General features: G+C 44.8%; 1 protein-coding gene and 1 long non-coding RNA gene across 3 annotated transcripts in view; one reads left to right on the forward strand and one right to left on the reverse strand.

The window, feature by feature from the left end:
* Positions 1–12870, reverse strand: part of GAP43 (growth associated protein 43) — a 101794-nt gene that overhangs the window by 54812 nt on the left and 34112 nt on the right. Inside the window, exon 1 of one of the 2 annotated variants that reach the window (XM_077883689.1) lies at positions 11536–11665. The exons of the other annotated variant lie outside the window; for it this stretch is intronic. Coding sequence (XP_077739815.1) covers positions 11536–11562 — 27 coding nt within the window. The 5' untranslated portion in view covers positions 11563–11665. Of the gene's footprint in view, positions 1–11535; positions 11666–12870 lie in introns of those variants that run through there. 2 annotated transcript variants of the gene reach the window in all.
* Positions 12340–12870, forward strand: part of LOC144305020 (uncharacterized) — a 60865-nt gene continuing 60334 nt past the window's right edge. Inside the window, exon 1 of the long non-coding RNA XR_013372046.1 lies at positions 12340–12401. This is a non-coding gene — a long non-coding RNA (uncharacterized LOC144305020). The remainder of the gene's footprint in view (positions 12402–12870) is intronic.

Genomic DNA, 12870 nt, shown 5'->3' on the forward strand with positions numbered 1-12870 from the left:
CACTGGGTGTTATGCTATATGTTGGCAAATTGAACTCCAATAAAAAATAAATAAAAAAAAAAAAAAAAAAAAAAAAAAAGGAAGAGAAGCCCCAGACCCCAGGATAGAAAACTATCCTACTTCCAGGTAAGATACTCCAAATGTCTACCGTTGGACATGCAGGAATACAAGACACAATAAGTACTTAATTATTCTTCTCTTATACTGAATAGTGATTATTGATTTGTTATTTCTTTTTTGTTTTTAATGATTTTATTTATTTATTCATGAGAGACACAAAGAGAGAGGCAGAGACATAGGTAGAGGGAGAAGCAGGCTCCATGCACAGAGCCCGATGTGGGACTCGATCCCGGGACCCCAGGCTCATGACCTGAGCCAAAGACAGATGCTCAGCCACTGAGCCACCCAGATACCCTGATTTGTTATTTCTAATTAAGCCTCTTTCATAAATTATATTCTAAGTTAGTAGTACCTGATGTATTTTATTCAATGAATACATGAATGACAGAGACCTCCCTCAACCACTCTAACACACACCCTTCCTCTTGGCCTACTTGCTTTTCCTTCTTTGTGGTTATGATTATGTGGCATATTTTCATTATTATTTCCTTAGACTATAAATTTTTGGAGAGCAGGACCTTGTCGGTTTTATACAAACTAAAAAACCTCTGTAGCTAAAATAGCGTTGGCTCATGGTTGAAGCTCCAAACATATTTATTTGTAGTTGTCAAGTGACTATGTGCCACACTGTGGGGATTCCAGAGGGAATGTCAATGAGCAGCACTCAAGCTAACTGGCCAGATGTCCTTTCTTCACTCTGGGACACTAATGCTTGGGGTCTCTCTATCCACTTATATGTATAATGAGTGGGCAGCATATTCAGGTAGTATTTCAATTCAATTCTCATCATAAACACATGAGAAACATATCACTGTGCCTGTTTTATAATCGAGGTACCTAAGGAAACAGAAAAGAGCCCGTGTTATCCAGCTTCGAAATGATGAAACCCTACCTCAGTTCTACTCCTCAACCAGTGCATTTTAAAAAATGTAGCAAGCCGGGATTCCCTGATATCTAAGAGCATAGGCTGTAGAGTTAAATGTGTTTCGGGTTGGATCTCAACTCTGCCACTTGATCACCAGCTCTTGAGCTTGGCAGGTCAGCTTCAGTTGTCTTTACCTGCAGGATGGTGGGAAGAACAAGTCTCTCATGCTGGATTGCTGTGAGGATTACATGAGTGAGTGTGACAGCTAGAGTTCTTAGCATAGCCCCTGTCATGTTGCACATGTTCAAAAAGGGCTAGCTGCTACTTTTTCTCACTTTGATCATTGGCCTCATCACTACAATCTCAGAGTAATTTCTACATTATCATTAGACTAGATAAGACAATAAGGGAAGTACTGTAGAGACCCAGGGCAGCCCACCCCAAAATACACCACCCTGGCATATTAATTATTTTGAATGGAAACTATTTGGGAAACAACCAGTTCAAGGACACTCTAAGCCCTCCTCTCTTCCCCTAACAGCAGGAAACAAATCTCCCATATGAGAAATATCCCCCCTGTACTAAGAAGTAAAACAATATCCTTATCACCAGATATAGGGACTTAAAAATTGAGAAAGCTGTAGAAACAAACTTTGTTATTTTTTTCCTAACCTATTACCTCAGCCTAATTCTGCTTAGAATTTATTAACTTCCCAAACATGTATTTTTGTTTTTAGATTTTATCTATTTATTCATGAGAGACACACACAGAGAGAGAAAGAGAGGTAGAGACATAGGCAGAGGGAGAAGCAGGCTCCATACAGGGAGCCTGACGTGGGACTCGATCCCGGGACTCCAGGATCAGGCCCTGGGCTGAAGGCGGTGCTAAACCGCTGAGCCACCCGGGCTGCCTCAACACATGTTTTCTTTACCTTGTCAATTAATCACACTTATATTGTCTCTTTGTCTAAAATATATGAAAACTGCCCACCCTTGTCATTTCTTTGGATCTCAGTTTCATTATTGGACTGCCATGCACACGTAATAAAATTGGGGTTTTTTTCTCCTGTCTCACGTTAATTTAATTCTTGGGCAGGTTAGAAGACCTTGAAAAGTACAGGAAGAATTTTTCCCCTCCCTATCCCTACAATACTGATGAGGTTTGGCTGTAAGGCCTTGTATTCATCTCCATGATTACTGGTATCCCTACCTAGGGAGGAGAGTCCATTTCCTTAACACTACAGTGTTCCAGAGCTATCTATCCTCAAAGAGATAAGGAGAAATCTGTCTAAAATGTGCCACAATACTCAATCTACTTCTTTCTATCCTGGGGAAAGGGGAGGATCTGTTCAGAGTGTCAAGCATAAACCATAATCCCTCTCCTCTGCCACTGAACACACACCAATCCTCCCTAACTATATCCATCCCTAAACCTCCACATGGTCAAGCATCTGGTGACAGAAATTCATTTAAAATGCAAGTCTATTTATTTTCAAAATCTATGCCCTTCACTTGACAACCACACTCTCACAGGAAAAAAAAAATCTCATCCAGCTTCCATTTCACATATCTAACCCATGGATCAAGCTATAGACCTTACACATCAGTGAAACAGTGTGTAAGTGTGTAGGTTCTGAGAGCTACTCTTTTTACACATGTATGGTCATACGCATACCTGGTAAAAGCTGTGGATGCAGCTGCCCAACATTTTGCAAGGGTTTAGCTTAGGAACAGATGCTCCTGAAGAGAGAGGGGCTTCATGATTTGGGATTTCCAACTCTATCCAACTGGCTAGTTAGTAGAACTCCTTCCAATGTCATTGTGCTTAACATCTAGTGAGGGTACATAATGTGTCATCAGAGTGCAAGTTATTATAAAACCTGGCTGATGAGAGATGGAGAAGAACTCGGATACCTTTGACTAAGGAAAAAAAAAAAGACAATAGCTTGAATTTTCATATTTCTTCAACTTTCAACTTCATAAAACTGTCCCTCTAGGCTGAGCAAGCTATCCCTTTTGCAAAATGAAGAAACTGAAACAGAATGAAAAGCCCCCCAATGGTAGAATGGGTCTTAACTCTAGGCCTCCGATCCCCTACATTTTATGGAATTTAACAGAGAACTCAATCTAAGAATTCAACACTAAACGCTCAGAAGGGATCAACGGATAAGTAGCAACCCTCATATCAGCACATAGACTACTTGAAACACTTTTCACTTAACAGAATTGGTCTGTATTTCAGATCTTTGGACAGAAACAGCTCCAGAATCTCTATGTAGAAGGGGTTAAGGGCAGAGACAGTAGAGACACGTTTGGAAGGGGGAGTGGGTGATCTTACCTGAAACTGCACTCATTAGGGAAAGCTTTTTACTGTAGGCTTATTTATATGAGACTGGTAGGATGATTTAATGGGGCCACTGCTATCTATTAGCAATAGTTTGCACATGCCTTAATGTACTCTATCAGTCACCAGGTAAGTGATTGCCCGTTTACAGCAGTATTTGAGAAATCTTTTAAAAAGTGCAAGTATGTTTTCTCTCTGATTCTGGAAGGTATGTTGTGGTATTCTTCTATGTGTGAAAAAAACAAACAAACAATGGAGTGTTTTTGTTGGGGGTGGGTCAGGGATATCAGGTGAAGGAAATAGTTTGAGGACAAATAGACTTCCACTTAACTGGGTTTCTATTCCCAAGCTACTAGACAGGAAATCATAACTGAGTCTAAATTTGCTCATGTTTTTGTCATTCTTCTTCTCTTATTCTTCCCTTTTTTTTGTTTTGTTTAAGTTTTCTAATTTATTTATGAAAGACACAGAGAGAAAGAGGCAGAGACACAGGCAGAGGGAGAAGCAGGAATATAGGATTCAATCCCGGGACTCCAGGATCATGAGCCGAAGGCAGTTGCTCAACCACTGAGCCATCCAGGCGTCCCCCTTCCCTTTGTTTTTGGCATTACTTCTCTTGATCATCAGTCACTGACATTCATTGAGTACATGTTCCCTGGCTTGGTTTTGGGGTCAAATGATTTGAGTTCAAATCCTGTTTTAGTCACTACTTAAATGTATGACCTAAAGTAAACTACCTAAATTCTTTACAATGCAGTTTCTTCACCTTTAGATTGGAATACTAATACCTACTGTGCAAAATTTTCTTTTAAATTTTCTAAAGTGCCTGATACTTGAGAGCTCAATAAAGAATTGTTTGGAAGAAGATATAATGACTGAAGTGAAAATGACTATTTTCTGGAGACTAGGGACTGGGTGCCCTACTTGATGAGTATTTTATGATTTCCTTTCTTTGATAGCTCATGAAGGAATTCTTTTTCAGGGCTATGCACATTTCAAAAAAATAAATGCCTCCCCCTCCCAAAAAACAACAACAACAACAACAAATCCCTTTAAAGGTAAAGACTATAAAATACCATCAGATCCTTAGAGGAAATAATACTAATAATGAATTGAAAAAATTATATAGTACTATGCCCAGTACTCTTCCAAGTACTTTATTACATATTCTATATATACACACAAATATATTCATTAAATATATATACTGACTAGTTTAATTCTAACAAGACTATACATTGGGTACTATTATTTTACAGATAAAGGGACATTAAATCACTGCTCAAAATCATACAACTGGTAATGGCAGAGCCAGGATTTGAACTCAAAATACTTGTATAGATTGCATGTGAGATAAAATCATCCCAAGAAGGCTGGGCTGATCTACTCTCTGCAGGTTTTGCCTCCAGGCTCTCAGGCAAAGTGAAATGTGAGAGGAGGATGGGGGAATTCAGACCAGGACTTTCTCATGGCCAGTGCCTGCTAGGCCTGGGCTAGTTCTGAGTGTCTAAAGGACCCAGCTTCAGAGCTATCACCACAATTTCTTCTTCCCCTTTCAAAATCTCTTTACAATAGAAAATAGAAATTGAAAACAGAATACATTTTCAAAGCAGAGGCTGTGGCATCATGACCTCATCACTCAGGTGATGCCATGACTCATTTTCCTTGTGAAAATATAGACGGAGGATTCACACACTTGGGATGTTGAGGAGATCCCAGAGACCAGGTTCCCTATTAATTCTGAAAGTAGAAGAGAGAAAATATCAGAGATCAGAGAAAAAAAAAAATACTGGGGAAAGTGGCAGGGAGAGGACCCCAGGTCAGGAATTAGGGCTATTTAATTACAGGAGAAAAGCAGATGAATGAACTCGAGTCACTTATAGGAGTTCTTATCAGAAGGAAGGAGTTGAACAGGTGGAAAACAGCAGGTTCTGTGACTTATTCCCAGATCTGAGGATTTAATCCAGCCAGAGTTCTTGAATTAGACATTGCCTTTTTCTCGAATCAACTTTTCCTGTTCTTTTTCTCACAATTGTGGTGAAGCAAACAGGGAAACTCATCTAGAACATTCCATAGTTGTCATACTAGTTGCTCTGATTATATTCTCAAAAAAAAAAAAAAAGTCATATAGTTCAGTAGAGGAATTTAGTGACAGTGTTCATCATGGCACAAAGAACCAGCATACCTCCCATTTTGTGGTTCTGTAGGGAGAAACACTATACTGTTTGGTGCCACCAAAGAAAGAAAGTTCCCTCTTCTCTGTTTTTGAAACGAGGCAGGCAAATTCTACAACTTCTGAATTAGTCTGTATGAGTCACATAGGGATTTATGATAATCAGAACTTGGAGCCAGAATAATTAGGCTGAATTGGGTAAAAATAAGAAAATATTAAGGCTGATTCTGAGGTCTTTAGGTGAATGAAAATTACTCTCCTTTATTTTTGAGGCATAGACAACTATGAGATGGGCCATAACCTTCTCATAAGTGATATCGCACCACACGAAGAGCCACATAGAGCACCAAGTTGGCCCGGTTCTGTAAAACTGTAAAAAAAGAGCTTTACAGGTGTGTCACAACATAGAGAAGACTTGGAAACTGTCCTGAGCTTGAGAGTTCAGGTGATGCCAGCACCCTTCCCTCAGTTCCAATTTACTCATCAGAAGTCTGATCCCCCACATGCTGTGTCTGCTCAGCACTAGACCCAAAACTAGAAATTAAAGATCCCAGGGCAATCCGATAAGCATCTTTCCCCTGTAGGTTGGGCAATTCAAGTTGGGGCAACTGGAAGCTCCAGGCTAAGATAGTTCCCTGCTTTCTACTCAGGCTGAACTTACAGCTACAAGTCACATATAAGGCACCTGGGTGGCTCAGTGGTTGAGCATCTGCCTTTGGCTCAGGGCGTGATCCCGGGGACCTGGGATCGAGTCCCGCATCAGGATCCCCGAAGGGAGCCTGCTTCTCCCTCTGCCTGTGTGTCTGCAACTCTCCGTGTCTCGTGAATAAGTAAATAGAATCTTAAAAAAAAAAAAAAAAAAGTCACATATAAAACCCCGGGGAGCCTGGGGCCTGGATGCTCAGTCAGTGGAACGTGAAACTCTTGATCTCAAGGTTGTAAATTCCAGCCCCAGGTCAGATGTAGAGATTATTTAAAAATACAATCTTAAGGGGGTGGGTGGGGGGTGGGAAGCCCAGTGAGCTTAAAAAAGTAAAATCACCTGGTACCTTTGCAGCCTCTGGGTGGGTACATCAGTCGGCTGTGCCATGGTATACAAGCAACCCAAGAATAAAGAACAGATAGTTAAATCACTGTGGAGAATTAAGGTAATAATGGGGGTGGCTAGCAGTGGTAGTGGAGGGGGTGTGCAGGGAAAACTTAAAGATTCCCCTTTTGCCAAAAGTCTGAAATTCCACCTTGGAGCATTATACCCTTATTTCCCTTATTATTATTATTATTCCCTGAAAGCTAAAACTATAGACACTCTCATAACTGGCCTGCCTTCCATTCTCTGCTACACATTTTAACAGATTAAATGAAAACAGAACTATGGTTTTATAATTTGTCTACTTCCACCACCACAAATTTCCCTCTGCCCCTCCCAAAACATTAACATATTCCCATTGCTTTTCACACTCAAAAGTTATGCATTGTTGTAGCATTTGAGAAATTCATGGAATGGGCCCAGCCTGCCCTTCCAGCGTCTTTGTGTCTGTGTCGCACACCCTTTACTTTAGCCAAGTAATTGACATGCTGCTCACTGAACACGCACCTTACTGCCCAAGTTCTCGGACTTCATCTAGGATGTGGACCCCTCAAGCATTTCTCTGTCCTGTGTCTGCTGAAACCCCGCCTGCCCTTCCTGACTCATCCCAATCCTTACCTCCTTGGCAGGAGGAGTTTTCTTGCATCACCCTAAATGAACAGTTCAGGGCTCAGCAAATTTTTTCTGTAAAGGGCCAGAAAGTAAAATTAAAAAAAAAAAATTTTTATTTACTGAGTTCTGTAGTGTCTGTCACAACTCCTCAACTCATTGTAGTGTAAAAAAAAAACTATAGCTGGTACGTAAATGAATGAGCATGGCTGTGTTCCAATGAAACTTTATGAACACTGAAAGTTGTATTGCATGCACTTTTTAAGTGTCACAAAATAGCATTACTCTTGACTTTCTGTCAACCACTTAGGAAAAAAAAACCCATTCATAGCCCATAGATTGTAATTTGCCAATCTCTGAGGCAGAGGTTATCTTTACATTAAGCTCTCACAGCATCCTTGTATTTTTATTAATTTTTTTGCATTCCAGTTATTGGTGTACTTATTTCCCAACTCCATTATTTTATAAGATCTTTGAGGGCAGGAATCTTGTCTTATTAGTAGAGACTGTGATACTGTGACTTTTATTAAGAAATGCGTATTTGGTCTTTGTCCCCATTTCTGGCACAGAGTTCTTAAAACCCTTAGAATTTCCTGTAATGATTGCAATAAAGGCGTCTTGTTATGTTAATGAGGTGACTTTGGGAGAGCACCTAGGGGTGGGGCTGGTTGCCTGGAGAACCACCAAGTGATTGGAGGGTTGAAACTTTCAGTTCCAACCCCCTGACCTCTGGGGAGAAGTGGGAACTGGAGGTTGAATCCATTACCAATGGCCAACGATTTGATCAACTTGGCTTAAGTAATGAAGTCTCCATGAAGACACAAAAGATCAGTTTCAAGAGCATCCCAGCTCCTGAATATATGGGGGTTTGGGGAGAGAGGCTTAGTGGGAAGGGGCATGGAGCCCTGCACCCTTTCCCCACCTTGTCCAGTGCTCTCTTCTGCCTGGCTGCTCCTGACTTATACCTTTTTATAATAAAACAGGGATCTGGTGAATCAACCATTTTCCAGAGTTCTGGAAGTCGCTCTAGCAAATGCATTGAACCCAAGGAGGGGATGATGGGAACCTCTGACTTACAGGCAGCCAGTCAGAAGTACAGGTATCAACCCTGGGCTTACCACTGGTGTCTGAAGTGAAAGGCAATTTTTGGGGGGACTGAGGCCTTTACTGTGGAACTGATACTATCTCCAAATAAAGTGTCAGAATTGAGTTGAATTGTACGGCACTCAGCTGGTGTCTGGAGAATTGTTATTGGTACAGGGAAGCGCCACCCCCCACACTGGAATTGGGTTCAGGACCCTTTCAGAGGCTAACATTTATTGATCACTTTGTGCCAGGCACTGAGCGCAGTGTTTTACGTGGAAATAGACCATAACAGTTGTATGAGGTAGATGCTATTATTTTTAGTGAGGAGACTTACTATTTTTACAGGTGAGGAAATAACAAGGAGGATTGAAAGTGAGCTCACAGAGCAACTTAAGAGAGCAAAGGCAGAGGCTCTTCTGGGGCAGGCAGGCTTCAGAGAACTGAGGACCGAGTGGCAGGCACTAAGCTTGCCTACCTTGGAAGGGTTTCTGGGTTGTCCCTTAGCTGCCTGCACAAAGACACTCAGGGCTGAATCCGGGTATCTCACACAGCTTGAGAAGAAATGCAAGGCAGGAGTGGTGGGAAAATGCACAGAAAATTGCTGAGCCCCAGGGGAAGGGCCCTGCCTGTTAGCTAGCAGCATAACAGCTGCACTCCCAGAAGGAGAGAAATGAGCTGCAGCTGGGAGGACACTTGTGGGAGAGGAAAAAAAGACTTTTTTTTATAACCAACCATCAGAGTTGAGTAAGTTGCTTATGTGTGAAAGCTTTTGTGGAATCAAGTTAGATGGTGCTAAGTCACTAGACAAAAGATCACACCCTCCAGCTCAAGACACATGTCTCCAGGGACTGTTTCTAACAGTCTCAGGTTGGAGTGAGGACCAGGAAGTGAAAGGCATCTAGATGAGTTGAGGGAACACAGTGACCTGGTAACAGGGGAAAAAAGGGCTCCTTAAATCCCCAGGGCTGTTCCATCAGTGAGAAAGAAAAGACAGGGAGGAAATGCTGTTGACAATTCTGCTGCTCAGCACTCGGACCAGCAGTATCTGTACGCCAGGAGCTGGGTGGCGATGCACTCTCGCCCTGCCCCAGATCTACTAATCAGGATCTGCGTTTTCACAAATCTTCTGCACATGACCATGTGACAAGTACTAGCTTACAACACCCAGACCAAACACACCCATCCCAGGAAATCCACAGTTCTTTTGAATATTTCTTTACACCAAAGTATAATTTCAGGGGATCCCTGGATGGCTCGGCGGTTTAGGATCCCTGGAGACCCGGGATTGAGTCCCACATCAGGCTCCCTGCATGGAGCCTGCTTCTCCCTCTGCCTGTGTCTCTGCCTCTTTCTCTCTGTGTCTCTCATGAATAATAAATAGGTAAAAAAATAAATAAAAAAAAAAAGATTTAAAAAAAAATAATTTCAGAGGTGCTTCTCTTCTTACAAAGCACAGAGAAATAAGGAGCAGCAGGGGAAGTAGCAGAAACCATGGCCTAGCAGTCAGGAGACCAGGGCTATAAACATGATACATCCCAACCTTGCAACTCCATGGAAGTCCCTTCACTTCCCTGCGCCTCCATTTCTGTGTCTGTACATTAAGGGCGTTGACTAGGAGATTCAGGACTCAAATATTCTAAGTACCAGTGTCCTAGTTGTGTGCAAATATATACATACATATATATAAATATGTGTGTATATATATGTATGTTCCATTTTCCTATTTCCGTAGAAAAGAAAGCCTCAGAGAAGTTGACTGTCATCCAGACCTACTACTTGGGATGGGCAGGGTCTCCCCCACACAGTCACTTACCTTCTAAAGTTAGTTCTATACATTGAACATTCATGAGATTAAGATCATTCTCAAATGTGCCAATTTCCAAAGGAGGGTCACCAAACCGAGGGAGCATGGAATTTGTCCACTGACTAGCCTCCCATGTACGGACTCTTGAGTCAGCACAGTTCAGGATGACTTTGCTTATAGGCTTCGATGATCTAGTAAGGACCCACCTCATCAGGAAAGCGGACATCACCTTCCTTGAGGCACCTCATTCCAACCCTTTCAGAATGCAGGACCATATCTATCACTGGGCAGCCAGCAAAAAGCTATCTCTTCTCCACTTTCCCAAAAGCCTTTACATGAAAGCATGAAGCTCTTCTAAAGGGAACACCTTATTTTATAATTTTTGAAGCCTCATTGTTCACCTGTATGGAAAATCTGAATGAAATTTACTGTCCTAGTTGGGGGGTAAAAACCAAGACTGCCAAAAATAAACAAATGGGAGATGCAATCATTCATTTTCTGCCACAGTTGGTTTTAACCTATTTAAGCAAGAAAAAGAGGTCAGAGAAAGAGAGAGAAAGCTCCAAGTCCCATCAGCTTCCTACCCTCATCATTTCCGAGTGCCGCTGGTCTTCTGCAGCTCTTCTCCTCTCCAGGTCCCTTCACAGTCTGGTACACTAGGCCCATCCAGACCCTAGCCTAGCTATAGGGCCACACCTTAGCTCTCCCCTCCTCTTGCTTGCAGCTATCCTCTCACGTGGACCTGAGGTCACCTACAGCCAGAGGCAAAGCCCATCACAGAGTAAGTGCTCAATGTTCAACACATATTTTTGAAGTAAATTCCTAGGCCCAAGATGGAGGTGCTCTTGCCCCTGATGCCATGTCAGCAAACTGAAAAGTTAAGTTTTCATGCCCCTATGAATGCTCCACTTGATCAGAAACACAGTATATCCAATTAACCCATCCCCCAAATGTCAAGTCAACCCTGAGCTCTTCATTTATTATTTTCTTGTTCCTCCTTCTTTATCCTAAAAAGCCTTTCACTCCATTTTGAACTTCCATGGGACCCCTGAGACCAGAGACCGCTGGTTTCATGAAGTGCTAAAGTCTGTAACATCTAAGTTGACTTCCTTAACCATTTTTAACAATATTATTGAATGAATGAACGAATGCATGCTGGTTCCATGCCTTTCCGGGTTAAGAGAAAAATCTCACACGGAGTCGAAACGCGACCACACCTGCAGAAGTCATCTCACCTCCTCCCTCCCGTCTCAGTTCCCTTCCTTCCCCCAATTGCCTAAGGAGCCTGCACTTCATCGTGGGAAATGGAAAGCTCAGATGAAGCAGCCTAGGAAATTGCTTTTTCTTTCTTTTCTTTTCCCTTCCTTTCTCCCCCACCCCCCTTCTCTTTCTTTTTTAAATAATGAGGGATCATTGTCCCTGACCCTGGCCTGGCTGGTTTTCCCACCTCTGTTATACTCCAATGACAAGGCATTACTGGTTAGTTCCCAGAGGTCTTTTCCTGCTGACAGACACCTTCCTCCGCTTCTGGGGCTGGAGAAGCAGGCGCACGCAGCCCAAGGAATGCTAATGTGCATTTTGCAGCCTCCAGGCGAGGAAAGCTGGGCGGGGCTACAACGACCCAGCTTTCACTGCCGTCCTTCCCCCCGGCTGAGTGGGTAACCTTGAGTAACCTTGACGAGGCCGAGGGCCGCGTCCCCGCGAGCAGGGGGTGCAGGCCAACCGAACACCCGGGGGCGAGGGGGCGAGCCCGCGCGGCGCCCCGGGCTGCTCCTCCGCCGCGGCCAGGCCCGGGGCTTTTGTTCTCCGGGCCACCGAGAGCGGCGAGGAGCGCCCGAGCAGGAGGTCGCGGAGGTCGCGGAGGTCGCAGCAGCCTCCGCGGTGCAGCCCCAGCTGGGAGCCTCCCCCGAGAGGGCGCGTCGGAGGGGGCGGGGCGCTCCGCGGCCGGCCCCGCCCACCGCGCCCGCGGCCCCGCCCACCGCGAACTAGGCCCCGCCCACCGCGCCCGCGGCCCCGTCCACCGCGAACTAGGCCACGCCCACCGCGCCCGCGCCACGTCCACCATGAACTAGGCCCCGTCCACCGCGAACTAGGCCACGCCCACCGCGCCCGCGGCCCCGCCCACCGCGAACTAGGCCACGCCCACCGCGCCCGCGGCCCCGTCCACCATGAACTAGGCCCCGCCCAGCGCGGACGAGGCCCCGCCCACCGCGCCCGCAGACCCGCCCGGAATTAGGCAGGGGGCGGGGCCGGGGCGGGGCCGGCAGCCGCGGAGAAACAAAGGGATGAGGTCACCCCGAAGAGAGGCCGGAGGTAACGCCTGGGGCTCTGGGGCCCGGAGGAGGCGACCCGGGTCCAAGGGCAGGGGGAGGGCGCGGGGGACAAAGGAGCTGGGGAAGGGGCACCAGGCGCTCGTCCGCGCCCGCAGAAACGGAGCGCGGAGACCCCAGGCGCAGCCAGCTTTTCTGAGGCAAAACAAGAAAGTTTGCTTACACCCTCCCCGCCGTGCTGTTCCACGAACTCCCACGATTCCTGCCAGTTCTTTGAATTGCATGATTTTTATATATTTTTTAAAGATTTTATTTATTCATGAGACAGAGAGAAAGAGCGAGCGAGCGAGAGAGAGAGAGAGAGACAGGCAGAGGGAGGAGGGAGGAGCAGGCTCCATGCAGGGAGCCCCACGCGGGACTCGATCCCGGGTCTCCAGGGTCACGCCCTGGGCTGAAGGCGGCGCTAACCGCTGAGCCACCCAGGGATCCCCGAAATTGCATGATTTTTTTTT

This window comes from Canis aureus, chromosome 35, assembly GCF_053574225.1.
Source record: "Canis aureus isolate CA01 chromosome 35, VMU_Caureus_v.1.0, whole genome shotgun sequence".
NCBI classification, from domain to species: domain Eukaryota; kingdom Metazoa; phylum Chordata; class Mammalia; order Carnivora; family Canidae; genus Canis; species Canis aureus.